At 41.0% G+C, this 22,886-nt stretch overlaps 1 protein-coding gene across 3 annotated transcripts in view; it reads left to right on the top strand.

The window, feature by feature from the left end:
• The first annotated feature begins 220 nt into the window (after positions 1-220).
• Positions 221-22,886, top strand: part of DNAAF9 (dynein axonemal assembly factor 9) — a 79,173-nt gene continuing 56,507 nt past the window's right edge. The window contains exons 1-5 of one of the 3 annotated variants that reach the window (XM_055794156.1): positions 221-378; positions 11,519-11,598; positions 17,932-18,051; positions 18,909-19,033; positions 22,617-22,713. In XM_055794156.1, coding sequence (XP_055650131.1) covers positions 293-378; positions 11,519-11,598; positions 17,932-18,051; positions 18,909-19,033; positions 22,617-22,713 — 508 coding nt within the window. In that variant the 5' untranslated portion in view covers positions 221-292. Of the gene's footprint in view, positions 379-6,315; positions 6,384-11,518; positions 11,599-17,931; positions 18,052-18,908; positions 19,034-19,549; positions 19,579-22,616; positions 22,714-22,886 lie in introns of those variants that run through there. The other 2 variants (XM_027777172.2, XM_027777173.2) reach the window with 2 other exon arrangements.

Genomic DNA, 22,886 nt, shown 5'->3' on the forward strand with positions numbered 1-22,886 from the left:
GGGGGGGAACCAGCCGTATCCCCGTCTATGTTTGCGCCCAGCTGTTGCCAGCGGTAGAAACCTTTCCGATCCCACTCCGTGTGAGCCGACGAGAGGCTCGGCCTGAATCCTTAGGCAGCCGGGAAGGCGGAAAGCGCGGGCAGCGGTGCGGCCGCGCCGCTGTGCCCCCCCAACCCGCGGCGGGGAGCGCGGTGGGTACGGGTGGGGCGGGGCGAGGCGGGGCGAGGCGGGGCGGGGCGCAGCTCCCGCAGTGCTGCCGGCTCCCTCCTGCCGGTACCGCATCGCCGTCGTCATGGCGCTGTGCGGCCGCTCCGCGCTCCTCCCGCCGGCCCCGCGCCCCTCGCCGCGTCGCCCCCGGGCCGCCGGCGCCTTCCTCAGGTAACGGCGGGTGGGGGGGAGCCGCCGCGGAAGGGCGCTGAGGGAGCGGGCGGACGCTGAGGAACTGACAGACAGGGGCCGGGCTTCGGGGCTGCGCTGAGGGGTTCGGTGGGGTGGGGCCGGGCGCTGGTGGGCTCTGAGGGGCCGGGGGTGTGGAGGGGGCCACGGATCTTGGGGGGATTGCGTGGGAGCGGGGCTGGGGCGGGAGGGCAGCGGCAAGGGGGTGATGCAGAGGGTTTGAGGGAGTGGTTGGGGGCGTTAAGGGGTTTGGGGGGAGTAGCTGGGGTGCTCGGAGAGCTGGGGGGGGCAGAGTGGCGAGAAACTAGGGTGTGAAGGGCGTTGGGGTGGGCTGGGGGGTTAGAGGGCTTTGGGGGGACAGAGGTAGGTAAAAATAAAGGAGTTTGGGACATGAAGGAGAGGCTTTTGTGGTGTGCAGGGGGCATAAAGGAGTTTTGGGGGGATTGTAGGGGGTTTTGGCAGTGTTGGGGTGGTTATGGGGGGCTGGAGCATTCGGAGCAGGTCTTGGGGGCTGGGGCTGTGGGGAGGAGGGTGGGCCATTGTGGGGGCAGGCTGATATTGCAGGTGGCACTGGGGTAGAAGTGTGGATGGCCTCGGCAGGATGGCAGGCAGGAGCCTGACTTGACCTTGTGGGTGTAGGGACTGGCGAATCCTGAATCCGGCTGGTGGAGGGTGTGTGCGAGGCTGCGATGGACTGGGGGCCAGGGGACAAAAAGAGGATTTGGGGACCTTGGAGGGGAGCTGGTTTGGAGAGAGTGGGCTTGGGGTGGTGTTACGGTGGGGAGGTAAGCCTGGGTCTGGTTTGGGAGGGAGTAGGTGTGGGGTTACCTTGGAAGTAGGGAAAAAGGGCTTGTGAAATGTAGGCAAGCCAAACTGGGGTAGAGCTAGCAGAGATTGCAGGGGTGTTGAGGGATTATGGAGAAAAAGGAGAAAGTGTATTTGTGTTGGCGCCTGCTGGGTGGCTTGTGGAGAGTGGCTTGAGGGCATGAAGGTGATGACAATCTCTGGGCTTCAGAAGTGTGGGGGATAGAGCTTGACAAGAGATGGGGCATGGGGATATGTTAGATGATAGCATTGGCTCTGTGAGAGCTCAGGTGTCAGCTCAGGTATCCTTAGGTTGCTAGAGCTCTGTTTCCTTTTAGAGACTTAAGGTGCACCCCTGTGTGTATTAGACTGCAGTGTATTATCTCAAGTACCTGAACAGAGGAAACGGCCTCATGTTGCACCAGGGGAGGTTTAGGTTGGGTATAAGGAAACATGTCTTCATTGAAAGGGTTGTCAAGCACTGGCACAGGCTGCCTGGGGATGGGGGGGAGTCAGTGTCCCAGGGGACGTTCCAAAAACACGTAGCTGTGGTGCTTGGGGACATGGTTCAGTGGTGGCCTTGGCAGTGCTGGGTTAACGGTTGGTCTCGATGATCATAAAGGACTTTTCCAACTGAAGTGATCCTATGATTCTATTCTATAGTATCATTAAGAACAAATCGGGAACTGAAGTGCTTGGTGCTTTCAATAGTTACAGCACAATACATGGAAGTATTTACCAGGGTGAAGTCAGATAATAGAGTAACTGGGACATTACATGTAAATTGCAGGCAAACAGCTGTCTAAGCTCTCTGGGTGTTTAAGTGGGTCTATGTTTGCTGTAGATTTTCAATTTTTTTTTTAAAAAAAGGTTTTTAGATTTTGTACAAGAAGGGTACAAAAGCTTTTTCACTTTTCAGACAGTATGCCTGTGAAATGAGAAATTCTGTACTGTGAGAGAGAAATGGAGGTTCTGTTTGCTTGAAATAGATGAACATGGCTGTTCTGTTCGGTTGTGTTGCCTCTCTGCCTGCAGATAGAAATTGAATTGATCATAAGAGGGAAGGAAAAGTGACCTTTTCAAATACTGTTTTCACTGCATAAATTGATCTTAATTCTTAGTATTTGTTTGTAGTTGGAAAGCATCTAAAATTTCGTGATCAGTAACAAAATACCAAGGCGGTTAAAAAAAAAAAAAAAGCTGGAAGAGAAAATGGTTTCCACTCAAGCCTCTTTCTTTATGAGTAATTTTTGTAATCTGAGATCCTGTTTTAGAGTTGTCATGAGAACATTCAGACTCTCTGTGAACATCTGCAAGCTTTTGAGCTCCACGGAGAGATCCAGACAGCATCTGTAATTTGGCATGTTTGTAGGAGGCATGTCATCCGTTAATTTTTTTTCCTCTTCAACATTCGTTCTTGTGCAGGGTTTTTTTTTTTTTTTTCAGGCCAGATGGAGGCAGGGAGGCCAGTGTTTGCAATAAATTTCCCAAGCAGTCAGCAGATACCAGGCAGTTAATAAAAATAACTTAAAACAAAACTATCCGTTACCCTCCTCCCCGTGCCCCCAAGTCCCAAACAGGAATGGAAAAATTCTTAAAGACTATATAAAGAATAGAGAAATGGGCAGAGATAATTCTTGGACTTCTTCCACATACTTCAGAGTTTTGGTCTGCCATATGGTGTGTTGAGACCTGGCATTTACCAGGGTGAACCTCAGCATTGTAACAACAAAAGCAAGTAAAGAACGGTTTTGTAAATAAAAAGAAAAAATCCCATAGCTAAGAGATGAGTACTGCCCAAAAAAGGGTATGCCTTTTTAGAAGGTGATGTCATGTTTCATGTCTGGTTTTAGTAGCGAGTATTTTCCTTAAGAATACATGCATATCTGAACAAAATTTCTATTAAATGCTTTTGTTAAATATCACCATCTAGATTTATTCGGTAGGGCTCTGGACCCACACAAGTTTGCATTACCTTTATGTAAATCAGAGTAGGCAAATCCTCATTATTGATTACCCATGTTGGTAACATAATACAGCTTAGTTCTCTCCATGTACCTGTGCGAGGAAGTGCAGAATAAATACTTGGGTTAATTTTTATGTTGTCTCTGCCTATATGCCTAATATTATCCTCTAAACCATTCTGGTTTTAATTACGTAGTGGTTAAGTATGTGGCTTTTTTTCCCCCCCTGTGGCTTCAGAGGAGTATTTGGTGGGGTGTTTGGGAACACGGTGGTGCAGGGACGAAAGAGTTGTTGCGGTTTCCCAACCAGTTTTAGCAGGGGACATGTTTGTGTTGAAAGATTAACAGTTTGTATCCATGTGTTCCTTATGTAATTATGTTGAGGTTCAGGATTTTGTAATAGCACAGTTTCACCAAATTTTTTTTTAGGGGATGCACTGTATTTCAGATTTTCAAGGAGAGAGCTAATTTAACTTTCTGATTTACAGGAGGAAAAAAACCAATAAGATAAGCCCCATGCCTTGAATATGGATAATTTTTTACCATGTTGGGGAAGTTGGATGGCTTAGGGTCTGTTGAGTACTAGGCTGGAGCCCAAGTTAAGAGATATGTGGGACTATGTGTTTGATAGGAATAGAAAGGTAGAAAAAGTGCTAGGGAAGGAAAGGCAGTCAGGAAGAGAATCAGAGCTATTGCATTAACTGCTGCCTGTGGAGCTTCAGCTGAAGTTACCTCTTCGTGGTCGTTCAGCTTGAACTGATGGCAAAGCATCTGGCTTTGTGTTTTGCAGTGGTTGTGGTCTAGTGATGGGCTCTGAAAGTAAATCTAGTCTTAAGGCACTGTAGCTTAACATCTCTGGGGATACGTTACAGTGGCCTTTCAATGCTTAAAGGAGGCTGATAAGAAAGGTGGGGACAGACTTTTTTTAGTAGGGCCTGTAGGGATAGGACAAAGGGTAATTTTAAAATAAAGATGGTAGATTTAGATTAGCTGTTAGGAAGAAATTCTCTTACTGTGTGGGTGATGAAGCACTGGACCAGGTTGCCTAGAGCAGCTGTGGATACCTCATCCCAGGCCAGGCTGGATGGGGCTTGGAGCAACCTGGTCTAGTGGAAGGTGCCCCTGCCCATGGCAGGGTGTTGGGACTAGGTGATCTTTGAAGGTTCCTTCCAATCCAGATAATTCTATGATTCTGATTTTTGCTGAAGTGCCAGACACTTGCCTTGTTTTCCTGATCAGAGATTGAGTGATGGCAGCATAATTACACTCAAGCTGCTAGTCTTTCCTGCTTCTTCAAATACTGTCATTTTCTCAGGTGATGATGTTTTTTGAGGGTGAATGGTTGGCATCAATAACATGCTGCAATTTTAAGAAGTGAAAGTACAGACCTGGTATTTGTAAATGAGCTTGTTAAAACAGAGAATGTGTCAAGGCTGCAGGTCTAACTGGCATGTATGGATGTGTAGGTCGTGGACAACCTATCATTTGATTGCACCCATGGAAGAACTTAATTTCTAGTCCATTAGCTGATACTGAGGTCCAATCTGTGAGTTGCTTAACCTAAGGCTGCACTATCCAGCATGGTTATAGAAGATGCCAGCATGAATCTTGGTGTGGTTACTTAATAAATAATACCACTCTTTAGATATGTTGAAGTGCCAAAGATGCTGAGCAAGCTTGTAATTTGCAAATGGCATCAGGTACTCTCAGACATTTAGTAAGAAGGGATTCATGCTTGTTCCTGTGTGCTTTGAGGTGTCTGAATTACAGAATTGAATATTACTATTAAGGTCAAGAAGCAAGAATCTGGTCCTGTAAAATGCACACAGAGCTGCAATTTTTTCCTTTACCTCCATTTTTAATATTACATAGAGTCATTTAAGTTAGAAAAGACCTTTCAATCATGAGTTGAACTGTTAACCCAGCACTGCCAAGGCCACCACTGAACCATGTCCCCAAGCACCACAGCTACATGGTTTCTGACGACCCCCAGGGACAGTGACTTTCCCCCGTCCCCGGGCAGCCTGTGCCAGCGCCTGCCAGCCCTCTCGGTGCAGAATGTTCCCTCACACCCAATCTCACCCTCCCCTGGCGCAACGTGAGGCCGTTTGCTCTCGTCCTGTCGCTGGTTCCTGGGGAGCAGAGACCGACCCCCCCGGCTACAGCCTCCTGCCAGGCCGTTGCAGAGCCACCGGGTCCCCCCCAGCCCCCTTCTCTCCAGGCTGACCCCCCCGCCCCCCCAGGCTGGTGCCCCAGCCCCTGCCCGGCTCTGGACACGCTCCAGCCCCTCAGTGTCTGTCTGGCTGTGAGGGGCCCAACGCTGAGCCCGGGATTCAAGGTTCAGTGCTACTTTCTGTTGCTAAACATGCGAAGTGTTTTTTTGAGGTTGGTAGATTTCCTATTTGCAATCAAGTTCCCTGTGTTCATTGTAGAGAAGAGTTGAAAACAGCTGGAAAATTGTCATGTATTTTGAGGTGGGTGAATGCCGTTGCCTTGGGTGATTGCCAAGCAGTAAAAGTTGTTTAGGTGAGCTAAGAAAAAAACCCAACAAACAACAACACCTGAGAAAGTATGTTATTGTTGAAAACTAGTCCATTTTGGATAAGCTACTTTTGAAATCAGTGAGATTCTGAGAGTCTTTAACTGTCTGACTTCAGGTTTCTGTTTTCACAGAAATGTTCAAGATGGAGATTATGTGAGACTGTGGGAAATAAGCAGACAATAATAATGTTTCTGGTCAAAATTGTGAGGTCAACAAGAGGCCCATGAAAAATAAACTTCATTTTTTTTTGGGGGGGGGGGGGGAAGTAGAGTGGAAACAGATGGTAGTAGCAGCAAGTTAACAGGAAGTGAGATTTGCGGAAAGAAACTGTTTTATCTTTCCATTTTATTTATTTATTTTAATATCAAGTACTTACTGTCAAAACCAGTGTCTGTCTTAGGTAGACAGCACAAATCTATTCAAGTCACTTCCTGAATATGAACCTTGTTAATATGAGGATTTGCACAGGCTTGCCAGGGATGTCTCAGGTTTTGCCCCTTGTTCACTGTTATCTGTCAAAGCTTTACCGTGTGTGGGTTTTTAAGACTGCCTAGCCTTTGTGGGGGAGGAGCGTAACATCTGCCAAGATGAAGCAAAACGTAGTCAGCGTGGTGAAATCACATCCTTTGTCAGCTGAATTGCATGTTAACCATAGCTGCAGCCATCCCAGATGTATGGTAAGCCATCCTGTGGGAATCAATTGGGGACTGATCAGGGATCAATGGTAATATCGTTGCTGTGTTAGTACCACTGGATTACAATATTACGTAGAGGAAACTTGCACACAGAATAAATTCAGCTAGCAAGAAGGGATGCAGACGAAAGTAACGTGTTGTGGACACATATAAAATCAAAATTCTGTGTGGAGTTACTTAAAAAAATGTGTGTGTTCCTCCTGATTGAGGAAGGCACTGTTAATATTCTCTGTATTTGCTAATATACATGGCTTGCAGCACCATGTCTGTTACTAAGTTGTGACAGGCTAGACTGTTGTAAAGCAAGGTACTTTGCATAATTAGTATGAAGACATGAACAGATGAGCACTAATTCTTAGAAGTTAATGATTGTCAATTATCTTCCTCCTTTTTTGGATCTAGTCCAAGATTAGCAGAATATAAAGTACCTCAACATATAGTTTCTTAATTGGCCCAAGCACACTTTATTGCCAGATGCCACCTCAAAATGTGGCTTTGCCTTCTGCCCTGCCTTCATCAGCAGTCAGATCAGCTTGCTTATATGTTGGTTTTGTTTTTTTTTTAATTCCCGGGCTGGAGTTTGTTTGGATCCATAAGCTGATCTGACTTTACACATGGCTTCAAGATGGTTAGTGCAGATACAAAGGCAGTGAGAAGGGCGAGACTGTCCTTGCAGCACTGTAGACTCTTACTGGCTTAAGAAGATGTAGAAACTGCATCTTCTGTTCATGCTGTTCATGAAAGTGCATGCTGGAAAAAATCTCACTTCACCTACTTCAACTTCTTATCCACAACTAAAGAAGCCTGGTTGTCTCGTTGGATATAGTTGGATAAGTAGTTTGCAGCTTATGTCTTGTCCAGGTCTTACTGAAGTCCAGGAATTTGGGGCTTCCTTAGAAGGGCTTCATGTAAATGTGTTTTCGAACACACCTAATGATGTTTTTTCAGCAGCAAGCTACTGTGAAATTTAGTTGTGGTTATGTGTGGGTGGATCCAGAGCCACATCTTCCAGGAAAACTTCCTAAAGCCCAGAGGGTTATGCTGTTGTGTGGAGTTTGTTCTTCGTTGTTTCTGTTTGAAATTGTGTTGCTGTGGTAAAATGAAAAGGAGTTAAAAGTCAGAACCCTTGTTAGGGCGCTTGCTTTGGAGGCGGGAAAAGTCATGGATTTTTGTTCCCAGGACAGTTTCTTTGTTTTTGTCAGATGACTGTTTAATGCGAAATGCAAGAAAATGCCATTTTTCCCCCTCTGACTTTTATACACAGTTTAGCCTGTATTGTTTAAAAGCATGTAGTAAGAATTCTAATTATCCTTGTCACTATTTCTGAATAATGTCTTTCTTCAGACACAGAAGTCTTCTGTTTTTAATGGAAGCCTTTGAATGTAATGTTTTATACACACTTGAAATGATGTTGAAAATATTTCTGTGAAGAAATATTCTTTAAATGAGGCAAGGAAAAATATTTTGTTGAAGGCTGTTTAATATTAAGGTTGAAATAAACATCTTTATGGTCATACATATCATTACAAAATAATGAACATCTAATTTGCCCTGTGCTTTTTTTCCTTTTTATATCAGGACTGTCTCCTGAAGGAAATGTGCCACTGACATTAAACTTTACTTGGCAGAAGTTTTTTAGCAGCTTATTCTGAGAGGTTTATGTATTTTTAAGGGGTGCAGCAAAGTTATAATTTCTTTACAAGATACTGAAAGTAATTCTAGGAGAGTAAAGTTCTGAATCTTAAATCAAAATTTAAGGAAGGAAAGAAATACCCAACCTAGAATAAATGTGCAACTACTTTCCTCCCCCAGTTCCTCTTTCCTTTTCACCCTGACCATGGTTTGCTTGAACAGATCAGAAAACACTTTGACAGAGCTAAAGAAGACAAAAACTGTCTGTATTTTGCTTTTTTCTTCCGGTCTTGTTGCACAGACTTACAACACTACTTTGTTTTAAGTTATAAACATATTTGATCAGATCTGCCCTTTGTTGAACCTGTTAGTGTGAAATTAAGATTTAAAGATTTTAGGAATAACTTACCTTGTATTGTATAATAATGTTTCTTTTAATAAATGGGAGCATTTTTCCCCATGAGTTTCTTACAAGCAGTTTCCATACTTGTTCTTTGTCAAATTGAGTTCCCATCATTCCTTTCTTTTAAAAGTGGTCAGTAAGGGGAGGGGAGGATAGCAAAATTAAAGTATGTATTCATGGTCTGCTTGTAATGCATAACAGGTTTTAAAAATATTTTGCAATCCAGAAGAACCTGTCTTTGGCTGGAGGGCTGCTTACATTTGCCTTGAGAGTAACAGTTGAACACAGGTAGTAGAAGGATTTTTGCATCTTGGTTCTGAGGAGTTGAATTAGAATCTACCTTTTATGTGTTCAGATCGCAAGTATTCATAGTTGTTTTTTCTGATGACAGTTTCTTTTCTCACTGAGCAGAAGCAGAAAGATGCATCCCCTGATATGGTAAATGATTTAATAAAAAGCAGTATGGAAGCTGCTTGTGTCATTGCAGAAGTCCTTTGGCATGCTTTCTCACAGTCCTTTTACTCTGTCCTTTAGACAGTCTTGGGAGGCATGGGCTTCTCTTAAGCAGTCCTTTGCAGGTGGGTTGAGAAGTGTATTTGTTTTCATGCGGGCTTTCTACATCAAGTTGCTTCCATTTTCTTGTATTTTACAGAGGCTCTAGCAATACTACTTGCCCACAGATGGTCCTTAAATGACTATACGCTTGTTTGCGTACTAAAGATGAAATAAGTCAAATTCGTGTGTAACCACAGTGAAGAGCCTAGTAACTTTCTGCCCTTGATCTCGTGACATGAGGAGCATAAAAATAATAGCACTGTGTAGCTTGCCATCATCTCTCATCTAGGTAGTCTGAGGTCCTGCTTAGTGGTGAGATGAAAATCTTCCAGAATAAGCTACAAAACCTTAAGTTTGGATAGCTGTGAGATTCAGTTTTAGGTGAGGTTTTAAAGAACTTCTAATTAGAAGTTGCTAAAACGTGCAGCAGAAAGTTGTGTTTCTTTCACAAACTTTATGACATCACCTACCTGGGCAAGAGCATCTGATAGTGCCTAATTGTGTCTTTTTGCTGTCATCAGTGGATTTAATGTCTGTTTCTGTGTCTAAGACCGGATCAAAATATCTATTCATACACACAGTGGACTGTGATACAGTATAGCATATAATATGAATTGGGAAGTTTTAGGCAAAAAGAATAATTGAGGGATTGAGAATTCAAATAGGCAACCTAAAAATGGGGAAAAATAGAATTGGAGTGGTTTGCATTGCTTTTGTACTCCCCATGACAAATGTTCAAATGTCTGTCCTTTACTGCAGATGTTCAGATTGCATTTAGATTAGCTATAACGTAAACCTTCTGTGTGCATTCTGTCTTTCAGAGAAAGTAGAGCATGATAATTGTAGTAGCACTGAAAAGATTTATTTGCTTTTTACTTGACAGAAGTTACTATGAAAATAGGAATACTTGACCTTACTTTCTTGTTTGAGATGATCATAAATTTAGTTCTGTTTCAGTGTTTCTCTAAGAGACATTTGTTTCCTAGAGCTGAACAGCTCATACTTATATAAACAAGGCTATAAACAAGAAATACATTCAGTAATACCAGCAGTGAAATTCCTTGCCTTCTATCTGTATTAAAACAAGCTCACAAAATGTTGCCTAGAAGCAGAAATTATATTGCTCTTTGTCTGGCTATTGTAGCTGAATTTTTTGTCTGGCTTAAAGACACATTGGACAATCAAATTCAACTTTATAATATAAACAATTAATTTTGATTATGAAAATCTTGGCAAGACTTGGTATGGTTTCGTTTCTTTTTAATGTAGATATTAAAGATTATATTTTAGGCTTCTAAACTTCCCTAACTGTTCATTTTAGGAAAATGTCATGGTTTGTATACAGAAGTCATGAGAGAGGCAATGTGTATCTTACGAAGATGATCTAGTTATTTCTTTGGGTATAGAAGGGGGGAAAAGTTCCTACTTTTATGATTGCATTAAGTAGTATTTATTTAGAGTTGTTCTGAGCTGTGGTTGACTTTGGCTGGAAGCCCACTAGTATAAGTTCAGTTTGTTAATTGTTCTTGCAGAAAAAAAGTCTTTCTTACAAAGTGACACTCTTCTAGAGTTCAGCTTTTGCTACGTTAAATCAGAGTATTGGCTCTATATTTTTCCTTTATGGACAAAATAAAATTATAGTGGGTAATGCCAGATTCAAGGAAGAACTGTAGCACCTGAAACTTAAATAATAAGAGAAAATCTCCTGGTCAGGAGCTGTCTCTTGGAGTGTTTGCTAATAATTGCTTTCTCTTTCCTGTCTGAAAGTTCCCTTGGTTCTGCATTTCTGTTAATGTATGTGCTTGTAATAACGACAGGGTGACCCATTTGGGTTTTGTGGTACTGGTAGGCAAAAGCATCACTGGGACACCGCGGATAGCATGACACTGGTGCTTTGTTAGCTGAGGACGTGGATGAGACCCTTCAGGTTTGCGAGTGGAAACAGTTCTCTGTGCCTTCCCCCCATTTGTCCTACACCAGTATCCTGCTTTTCACTTGGATCTTGTAAGAAGTCAGGGATGTGTCTGTGTTACATAGTTAAACAAGGTGGAAGCCATCTGATGGTGCTGGAGGTGCTGAAACATCTTCAGCAGATTTCTCTTGGGGTGTAGGAGCTACTGCGGTCCCTTCCCTTGTTAGTTTTCTGCTTGGGCATCACGTGCCCCGTGTTGCTGTGCTCTCCACTTCTCTGGTAGAGAAAGGAATGTTGCTGGCTTGGTGAGAAGGACCCTGAACAGACATTTTTGCTAGAGGTTAGAGATTAACAGGGTGCTTGGTTAGAAGGGGTAGTTACAGGTTCTAATCTTCTCTCAGGGCTATGTTCTTCATCTTTCCGTGGACAAAAATAAATAATCTGGGGATAGTTTGATATGAGGTCTAAATGTATTTCAAACAAAAGATACTCAAGTTGAAGTGTGTCCACTTAGTTTATATAATAAAGGAAAAAAGGCTATGTCAACTCTTTAGCCTACCAAATTTGAGCACTTTGAAACACTGACCTTAAGGATGAATTCTCTTTCTTTTGCAGTTGCAGCCGCCTTCGAAACATTCAGAGTATCCTGACACAGAGCAGCAAATCGCAACCTGATGGAATCCTTTGTGTTTTAGGTTAGTTTTACTCTTCCCTGCCCGCCCCCCTCCCCTTCTTGTTTTCCCTGTACTGATAAAGGTATCATGAGTTTCAGAAAGATGAAGTTCATCTGCTTCCTGCCCCAAGCCCCAGCCCTGTTTCTCAGTGAATGGACAGCTATCTGATTGTTACATTGTTACTTAAGCCTGTTTACTAATTTCAGGCAAACTTGGTACAATAGTAATAATATCAACATTCTTGCGAGGCTGATGAAAATTCAGTAGCTGGACAGAAAAGAGAGTCTTTTTTTTAAATGTCCAAATAGAAGGAAAGATGGAGAGAATTTAATGTATATCTAAGTGGACTAAACATTCAGCTGTCTAGGCAGGGTTTGCTTTCTAGCTGGTGCTTGGCATAAAAGTTCAAGACTGAAAGCACGTGTGTTGCAGCTGATTTTCCTGTGGAGGCTGGGAAGTGGAAGGGATTAGAAGGTGCTGAGGTTAAGGGAGTGGAAAAGAGCAGAGGAGCACCAGGGCCGGGGATTGTGATATGCAGAGCTGTGGAGGGTGGCGGATGTGAACAGGCTTGGCTTATAAGGTGGGGGGATGGGGGGAATAACTAGAAAACTGACAGAATTAATAAAACTTGAATTTAGGGAGAGGGAGGTCTTGCCTCAGGAGAAGTAATTCAAAATACATTTAAAGAGTCACATGAGAAACCCAGAAAGCAGTTACAAGTTAAATGGTGGCAGATAAACAGCATGTGGTTTCAGTGCTGCTTCTGGGGTTGGGAGAGAAGAGCGATACGAAATAAAGCTGCATGTGCAAGTATTCTGTAGGAAAGTAACAGGGGTTTTTGTACTGCTTTAATATCATTTCTGTATGTAACATTGTCTCTTGTTTCTTATTATATAATCACTATCAAGACACTAAAGGAAAAAATCAGGAGTGGTGATTGAAATTCCTTAGAGAAAAGGACTAAGGAGTGATTGTTTAAATAATGTATTGCAGTTAAAGATAGAGAAATCTAACGTAGCCCTAAAGAAGCTATGTGTAGTAACAGGCTTGCATTATGAAATGATACAACAGCCTGTTTTTCAGGGTTTTTTTGGGGGCGTGGCTTGGTTATTTTTTAAACAATGTAGCAAGAAAACTTGAAGAAGCTCATTTATTGAGCCACAAAAATATTGTAAATGTGTATAACCTAGTTCTCTTATGGTTGATGCTAACTGTATAGCATGACTCATCCTAGCCCACATTCTTTAGGGTAAGAGTTTAAGAAGTCTTTGGCTAAGTAGCAAATTTACAGCTAGAAGGCCTATTAAGGTCACTGTGTCACCCTTACAGTGAAACTTAATCATACAGGATAAAGTACTTGGTTTTTTTACCTTTGGTGCTAGAGTCTAATTTCATAAAATATGTAAAGTTATGCCATCTTGCCATTGACACTGTAGTATTTCTTGACCATTTTTAACTCTGAAGTCAGTTCCAAGCAAAGAGTGGTTACTCAAGACATTGTACAGCTTTAGGGAAAGCATTACAGGCAAAAGGAATTGCTTTGTGTAATCCTCAGTGTGGAGTATTTAAGTCCATGCATAAGACCATACCTCTTAATAAATAAACATTTGTGTTACAGGAATACAGCAAGTGTGTTTTGTTATTAGACTTGTGCTTTGCACTAATCTTTCAGCACCCACAATGAGACTGTTGTCTAATCTGACCTGTCTAATGTAGCCTGTAGAATTTCTTGCATAACTTATGATTAAGCAGGCATGTCAGTCTGTTATAAAAACATTAAATCTGTCTTCAAATGCAAGCTTCAGATGACAAAAAATATGTAGTCTTACATTTTGAGTCCTGTTGACTTGTATGGAAAACATACTCATAACTTTTTTTACAGTCAGTGCATGTTATATTTCACTTGGCTGTCTTTAATGACCTAGAATTAATGCTTTTCCCTCACTCCAACTTTAATTTTACATACTGGGCTGTGAGATAAAAACAATATAAACTTTTATAGCTTTGCTTCAAGTAGATTAATGTTTATACTGAAACTAAAACCAGCATTGTGAAATTCCAAAGAGCGATGAGAACTGACCAATTATTGATACAGTTATTTAAATATAGTTATAACTGTTTTTTAAAAAAATAATGCTATTACCTTATTTTAAAGTGGTTGAATGGTAGCGTTCCTGCATTCTTTGCTGGGGAGAAAAGGTATCGAAACTGACAGGAAAAAGGAATTTGAAGGTTGGCATGTCAGACATCTTTAAAAAGCTGTGATATCTCAGCTGGAGTGTGTTGCTGTTAAAGCTGCTAAGAAAACAGCATATCAAACAAATTATACTCTAAACTATTTTTCTTAACAGTGGTGTTTCTTGCATCTTGCCTCCCAACAGATTTTCAGCTCATGGTTAAGTTGATCCAATTTCTGAGGATATGTATTTAGTTTCAGTAGGGTATGTCTAGACATCTGACTGTAGTTGTTATTCCCATTGTAGATCAGACTGTTTCAAAGTTCATCATAGCTAAGGTAAACTTTTACAGACCTTGATGTTTAGTTTTTATCCTCCCTGAAGAGGACTGGAATGCTTTAGAGGCTGTAGTCTTTAAGTTTATTTTATCTTGGTTCTGTTCGTGTATTACTATGTTTTTAGATAACTTTTTTTTTTTCTCTCTGATACACCCATCCCACACAGAGCTCTTGCACTTAGGATGTGGGAGAAACCTCACTAGCATTTAGTATGTTGTGCTGATTGTTCATCCAATTCCCTTTCCAAATAGGGACTATTTTAATGATTATTGTGTCACTTCTGATGGCAATTCCACAACTGCATGTGGCTTTTGGGCAAATATCTGAAGGTGATCTGTCCATTCTCCAGCTTCACCTTTCTGCTACTTGCCTGGTGTCCCTAGAGCTCACGTGGTTGTTTAATGTGTTATGGAACAACTTTTCTTTGTTTTGATTTTTGAGACTGGCTGGGACAAAGCAGGGCTCTCTTTACCTGCAGGCTATGTTTATGTCGGCTTAGCAACTGTGAAATTACAGACATGAGAGGTGTCTGGGGTGAATGCTTTTTGCTGTGCAAAAGGGAGTCTCAGCCTGCCCCTGAACTGCTCCTCTTCCCTTTCCTCTTTGTCCCTCCCCACATGCAGTTTGCGTCAGTGCTGGTGGTTGTTTGATATGTTGCACCCACTTCATCTTACTGAACAGACAGATTTATTTCCCCCCCTACCCTGTATTTGGCCAGAGTAGTTTTCTGCCAATTTAGCAAACTAAATCAGCTCACTGAGAGGTCAGATGAGCACTGACTGAAGGAGAAGGAGCAGGAATAGCTCTGTGGGCAGCAGGGAGCTGTTCAACTGAGTCATTGTCTAACTACACCCTTGTGATGAGTTGGGAATAGGCTGGGAGTTACTAAACTCAGCTGGAGACAGGCGTGGGGTTTCCTAATTAATAGCCATCCCCATTGTTCTGTTTGAGGACTCCTGATGTGCTTTCTGGAGGTATCTTATCTTTGTCATTGTTTCATTTCCTGTTTATTTTCCGCTACCTATATCTGTTAATTTAACTTCATATGTTTCTGTAGTATACTATTAAAGCCTCAGTATGAAAGATCCTGTCTGTACTGGATACTTAAAAAAAAAAAAAAAAGCCCCAACCAAACCACAAAACCCAAGTATTCTGGAGGGCTAATTGTTTTATGGTAAGCTGATGCCTTCCCTGCTAGCCTATCAGTGTTCTGCAAGCAATATTTACCCATGTCCTTTATTGTACGAGTTGTTTATCAGCTGTCGTCCTTGTTAACATCATCTTTTTGATGTTAACATGTTGTCTTGTCTTCCCCTCCTTCTGTCGCTAACTTAAAAAGCAGGGTTTTGGTGTTTAGCTTTAAAGATCTTCTATACTTCAAGCCTGAAGAGCTGGTGCACCCAGATAAAACCTCAAACTCTTCAAGTCATGCTGACATCTTAACTTTTTTTTTTTTAAAGGAGGAGTTTCTCATTTTTTTCTGCTCTTCCAGACTTTGTAATCATCTGTTCCTTTTTCTGCTTGACTGTGTTAGCCTGTCCTTGAGCACACTGCCTTGGCTGCTTAGCCTTAGGCTTTGGAAACCCCACCTGTAAACCTGATAGAAAAAAGTACAAATGCCATGGCTGCTTTCATCCACACTGTTTGGCCTGTAGTTAGAGGTGCCTTGTTAGAGTAACGTTTGATAAGATAGGTGATGTTTGCTTGCAAAACAGAAGTAATGCTGCTTGCAGAACAACTGATCTAACAGCTTGCTGCCACTGAAAGGGACTATCGGAACTCCTGCTTTGTGCCAGGATTATGGCTCATCTGCCTTCAAAACTTGCCTCAGTTAGGCAAGTGACCAGTAAGACAGATTATTTTTCAGGACATTGTGTGTGCTAGCTTTCTAAGGCTGTAGCTGGTTTCAAGGAGACTGATTATGTTCAAATGGAATTCCCTCGAACAAAGGGATGGTTCTTCCTGGAAGAACAGAGTCTCCACGCTTGACTGTAGTAACTAAAACCCCATGGAGACATGGGGGCTTTGGCACCAATACTGGTGTGTCAAGTCCTGTGGAATTCTAGGTTAGATTGGTATGCATGCTTTGATGAGGCTGGAAATGTAAATAAAGAGACAGTGTGCTGTCCCTCTCATCCCTCTCTTGCACCCCCTCTGTCTTAGAGTTCCCAGATTCAGGGCAGTCTGGTTATGCAGAAAATTATTGGCACAGCAAAGACAGAATGTTGCAGCAGAGGGGAAAAATGAGTTTACTGGGTCTGAACATTCTTGAGATGAGTCTTGTTGATGCCATGGACCTGAGTTACAGATTGGCTGCTAAGGCTTTTGATATTCTGTCAATGGATGCTTTCAAACACACCGCATTGACTTGTTTTAAAAAGATCATGCTCCCAGGACATATATACATGAATGGGAGATCAGTGATAGAAGCTGGATAGAGGAATGAGGATTCAAAGATTGTGGCAGGAAAGATTTTTGAGGGCTGAGAAAGCTGTGATGTAGCTTTCCTCTTTTTCCACCACAGTTCAAGGAGTGCAGTGCGCACAACAGTGTGTTATTTGTGCTGTTAATTGTGAAGCCATGAGCGGGGAGCAGTACTACAGAGTTTCATAGCTTCAGCTCAGTTTGAAGTGTTTGTATTTGTCTCTTCTGTAGCCTTAGACCAAATATCTGATACCTTGGAATATACATGATCTATCCAAAGGTCATTTACTAGACAAGCAAGGGAGTTTATTAAGGTATAGGATTCAGTAGCTGGATGCAGACAGGGCATCTGGTTAGCACTTCAAAGCTGAAGCATAACATAAAAAAAGGAACATAATTGGGAGAACCTGGGGTTTGTTCCAGTTTCTGGTAAGCTCAGATGACTGCAGTATTTTGGTTTCCGATCTAAGTCCTGAAACCCAGATGTTCAGGCTGTGCTATTACATTATCAGTGTGCTGATCTCTCCTTTGGACAGTGGTAACAATTTTTTATTTGCTGGCAACCATCCAACTGTACCTTAATGTAACTTGGTAGGAAAACTTGCTGTTAGTCTTTATCAGCAATCTTATAGCAAGGCAAGACTGGTGGGTGACCTTCGTCAAGTGTGGGTGTCAGGCATGCTGCTTCATGCATGGTTTTACTTCTGGAGAAAACTTGGTTTATTACAGCAGAATTAGGAATTATGACTGTGACTGTCTTCCAGGGAGATGAAAATACTTCCTAAATCTGTGGCTTGTTTTTTCTTGTATTTATCTTCTATTTCTTTGTGCTCCAGATCTTCAGTTGTTTTAATTTTATTTTCCCAAGGACCTGTCTAAGAATTTACTTGGAAGCTGTTCGTATACCGTATGTTTTGTCAGAATATCTTTTCATGATTTGTTAGAAGTCTGCACTGGCTTTCTGGTGACTCAGGGATTGCAGTATAATACTGATAAGATAATGTTTAATCATGTAGTCTAAAGCAGGAGATTTAGGTCACAGGATTAGTTTGTTAGGAAGCTTCAATCAAGAACATATTAATTAGAATTCATACTGCATACAGGCAGATGTTTAAGTTTGAATTACTGGATAAAATTGTACTTTTGTTGATGCGGAGTACTGCAGAAAACTAGACTTAATTTTTTTTTAAGCAATGCCTGTGTATTTTAGGTCAAGGGTTGAACGTCAGCATGTGACGGCGAACTTTCCCCTACCCTGTTTTCTCAGTAAGTTCAATAGGCATCTGTGCCCACTGACTATGTGAGGGGGTTAAGTTAATGCTCCTGTTTTATTTTCTTATTAGGGAATAAAACAAACTCTTCAGGTGTACAATATTAGGACACATGACACTTCATGTATGGTTTTGCTTTTGCAGGAATAGATAGTCGATACAATGAAGGTTGCAGGGAACTGGCAAACTACCTGCTTTTTGGCTTGTATAGCCAGAATAACAACGACTTTGAAAGAACTGGGTTTCCTGAAGAAGTTCTTGATGGTAATCTGCTTAACATTTTTACTTATTCTGCAGTCTTTCTGGAGGGAGGGTAAGCAGAAAAAGGGGCAAACCTCAAAAAAAGTAAGTCAGTAAATCTCTGAGTGTGTATATACTTGTAAAAAATGGCTCGTAAAAATGCTGCTGAAGAACTCTTGTTTTTAAACACATGCACACGCCCCACCCCCTGCCAAATTCTAAGCCTAAACAAATACAGCCCATTCCAAGAAGTCCTAATTCAGTCCTGGTATGTATGTACATGTGTTACCAATTGCTGAGTGATCATACTCCTGGAGTTCTAAAATACTTGGGCCCTCTTTAACATATTAACTCACTTTTGTAATATTTGGAAAGTGGCCAGTCACCATGATCATAGATGATTATTCTCTTAATTGCATGAAACGTTGAATATCTACCCCATAGGCTAGTTTTTAGCTGGAGCAACTTTCTGATGTAATATCAGGCAAGAGCAACTATAGTTAGTAGTTTTGTAAGTGCTCTGTAAGGGCTCATCACTGACACTCTTGGCTTTTCAAAGGACAGGCTGACGCAAGTTCTGTACAAGACTTCAGAATAAACCCACAATTGTTTGGAACAATAAGAAGTACTATTCTACTGGGAACTGCCTGTGGCTGCCAACTGTTTCTTTTTTTTGTCCTTTTTTTCCAAGATGTGGGGAGTGATTGTATATTCAAATAGTTAAACAATTTTCTTTTAATGAGGTACATTATAGGAAAAGTGTTTTCTGTTCAATTTCTGTGAGGTTTTTTTTTAGGTTTCTTTTTCTTTGTGTCCTTATAATTCTTCTATGTATGCTGGTGTCTTGATGCTGGAATAATATTTTTTTCTGCTTGTTGCAGATATAATCATATTAATAAAACCTGACAGTGTCCATCTGTACTGCAACCCTGTGAATTATAATCATCTTTTGCCGTATGTGGCATACTGGAGGAACTTGCATTTTCACTGTCTAACTGAAAATGAGGTAAGTGGAAAGTGAATGCAGATAAGAATTGCTAATGAACTTGCTAATGAACTGATAATTCCAAGTGGAACTTTTTTTAACATTCCTCCCAGAAGTCTTTTTTTCTTTTTTCACACTCAGTAGGGGAGTGACCTGCATGTATGTGTGTGTGTGTATATATATATCTATATGGGTATTAAGAATTTTGCTAATGTGTGCAAGAAGAATATGTTTTTAATACTTTGTTGGAGCATGAAGACAAACTGCTCCCCTCTCCCACTAATTACTATTGTTTTGACATGAGTCAATGATCTTTTAATGAGGAAAAACATGTGGGTTGAGTAATGCAGAATCTGAATCAAGCACCACAGTCAGCTTTGAGATTTCCAATGATAGCTTTGTTTGCTACCAGAGCAGTGTTTTAATGTGTTCTATGCCAATAATTTTAGAATATTAGAGAAGGTTGGCTTAGTAGGCTATTTAAAATCAAGAAACTTTATTATGTATTTCTGTTTTAACTTTCAACTTCCTTTCAAGAGCTATTAACCTCACTTTCACTGGACCATGTAAGTGACGTGAGTTTCATCCTGCATTTAAAAGTCAAGTTACTCTTAGAAAAGCTATGTTTATTATAGTGAAGTACTGTTAGAGGAGTAAAAAATAAAAATACTGTTTGTCTAGGTGTAGAATAAGAACCTTTTTATTCCAATTGAGACTGGAAATGCTTCTTCCTAAATGCCATCATGGGAAGCTTCCCTGCTTGTTCGTTTCTGTGTAGTTCCATTTCTAAATTTGAATTATAGTGAAATTTGAAGGGAAAGGGTTAGGAGCCTGCGATATTAATGGGTGAAGCTGGAGAAAGAATGAACCGGGAGGTCGGGGAGAGAAGCCTTTTGTTTCCTTGAGTTTTCAGCTTGAAAGGGATGGGGCTTATGATAGATCAATTGTGTTTTTCTGTGGCTTTTTGATAGCTTAGATCACAGAATTATGAAATAATTCAGGTTAGAAGGGACCTCTGGAGATCATCTTGTCTAAATTCCTGCTTAAGGCACTGTTAGTGATGAGATCAGATCAGGTTACTCAAGTTTTTTTGTGGTTGGATGTTGAAAGCATCCAAGGATGATAACTGCAGAACTCTTGGCTATCTGCTCCATTATTTGACTACCCTAACAGTGAAAAATTGTTTTCCTTTTATCCAGTCTCAGCTTCTCTTGTTTTAAATCATACCCATTGTCATGTGTCCTGCAACTGCAGACCACTGCAAAGAGCTTTACTTCACCACCTCAATAAAGTTTTTGTGGATGTTGGAAGGCAGTTATGCGGTCCAGCCATTGCCTCCTCTAGGCTGAACAAGCCTGGGTCTCTCCTGCCACAACAAGTGCTCCAACCCACTGATCATTGTGGTGGTCCTCCACTGAACTTGCTCCAGTTTGTCAGTGTCTGTCTTGCAGACATCCGGTTTTGGAATCCACATACACGTTCTAGATACAGTCCCATGAGTACTGCATAGAGAGGGCTAATTACTTCTTAAGATGTAAACAGCTGAGCTACAGGTTAAAGCATGCTGTAGCAAAATCTAAAGCCTGGCTTCATAAGGTTTGTGTGTTGCCAGAATTCCTACTGAAAGGGCAAATCTTGAGGCATACCTGATGGTGGTAAAACATGCATTTTGGAATCGGGAATTGGGTGATTCTTAACACAGTATTGCTAGCACAACTGCAGTCGCAGCTATTGAATTTTAAGCTGCATCTGTTCATGGACTTTCTTTGTGATTTATCATGGTAGGTAGTAACCTTAATCACACAGTACTGGCTTGAAATAATGGTGTAAATAGAAAGGTAAACCATATGCCTTGCTGTTTGTGGAAATGAGTGGAAAAGCTTGATTTCTGAAGCTGAAAATACAAGATTTACTTCGCTACTGTTTCACGTGAATGAGCTGAGCATTGCACTGCCAGGCATATTTGTAATGTACAAAAATTGCCAGTTCCCTAGATTGCTTCTGAAAGGAAGAAGAATCGTTGCTGTCATAGGCTTTATGTGCATCCTGTTTACAGGAGGATTGCTTGTAGTGGCTTTTAAGCATTTTTCTTTTCAGTGATAAAAATAACTTTAGCTTGCATTTGTAAAAATGAAATTTAAAAAAAGCTCAAGAGTTGTAGAAATAAAGCAAGCAATGCCATACCTGGCTCTGTGCAGCTCTTGATGAATCTGACAGAACCTATAGCCTCTCCTTCCTTTCCTCCTTCCTGCTTGCTTTTAACTAGACCTTAGTAATTTGAGTATCCTAGCTGTTTGAAGAAAACATGTATTATTAAAGAATACCCATTTTCAAAATGGCTAAATAAGATCAAGTACTGAAATTTAATGAGGCTTTTCTGGGTGTCATGGAACAGGCTGTATTTATACCTGCAATAGCAGATAGTAGGCAAGCCTTTAGCACCCTGCCAAAAACCAAGTTCTTATTCTAATGGCGTTTTAAGTCTTTAGAAACTGGCAGTTGTTTGGGGCTTGGCTTTGAACTGAAACTTTGATCTGGCTTCCTGGGATTGAAGAAAGAACACATCATGGAGGAACTTGGACTGCATCTTAAATTCAGGCTTGTCTTAAAAGAACTTGTTCTTAAAATGTATTTGTTGGGTATATCCTGAAGCTTACAAGAACTATGTACAAAAAGTTAATAATAATTAATTTACCTTGATGTTAAGTTCAGAGCACTGTACCTAGAAAAATAAAATAAATATACAAAATACACCGCTGCCTGATCTTGCTCCAGAAAGCAAGTGACTCAAGTACCCAGTGGGGCTAGGCCTCTTTGCTTCAGACTTGCTGCTAAACTGTACCTTTTCAGATAAAAATCAGAGTATTTTTAGGGGTTTTTTTCCTGCTATAAAAATGATTTTTGTGTGATTTTTCTCTTCAGTCTAGTTTTTTTATTTTTCTGAGCCATAAGTAGGATATTTGTTCTCCAGTCTGCTGAAGTCTTCAGACAACTTCAGTCTGCTACTAGTGTGAAACAGCAAGCTGGTGTTGCATGGTGGTGTCTTCTTTTCTTTCTTCCTCCTTTTCCTGCACATACCTCTCCCTCAGACAGCAACTGGTTCTTGTTGCTTGTTTTGTGACCTGAGGTCACAGCTGACTTTCCCATTATAGTGTTGTTAAGCTGGTAATAATTTCTTTTTTTCCCTCCGTGGCAATTTTTTTGAGGCACATCAATTGGTGTTATCTAAGTTTCTTTCATTGTTTAAAAATTGTCCAGCATCTAGTTGATGATGTAGAAAGACTTCACTGAAAGCTGAAAATAAAGTATATAATTATGCCTTCATATAACCTTATTAAAATCTTTGCTCTGATGTTTGGTGTGTGTTTGTTTGTTTGTTTTTAAGAACAATTTTCATTGGCTTGAATACATCACTGCCATGATGGAGTTTCCAAAATATAGGGACTAAAAAGGTTCTTTAGCTTCTGGAGGCTCTAGGTTGTATTTTAGTGGATTACTTGATATTTGCTGTGGAATTTAGTAGAATGCATATTCCCTCTAGTGCAAAGCTAACAATCAAAGTAGGCACGCCTAATCAAATTTTATTCTAAATGACTTCTTTCAGTATGAAGATGAAGAAGCTGCAGAGGAATTTAAAATTTCCAGCTTTGTAGACATGGTTCGAGATTGCAGTCGCATTGGTATTCCGTACAGCTGCCAAGGTAGGTTAGCTTGTTTTGTGCTTGTAGTCTTAAGTGTTTTGCAGCATGCAAGTCATACAGTTCAAGGAATGAAGATTTCCATGCCTTGGGTAAGAAATAAGGATTAATATGTCAATAGTTTCCTTTTAACCTCTTTTTACTTGAGTTGGATTTCTTTCTGAAAAATGTAAGCC

Source organism: Falco peregrinus, chromosome 2 (genome assembly GCF_023634155.1).
Source record: "Falco peregrinus isolate bFalPer1 chromosome 2, bFalPer1.pri, whole genome shotgun sequence".
In the NCBI taxonomy this organism is placed as follows: Eukaryota; Metazoa; Chordata; class Aves; order Falconiformes; family Falconidae; genus Falco; species Falco peregrinus.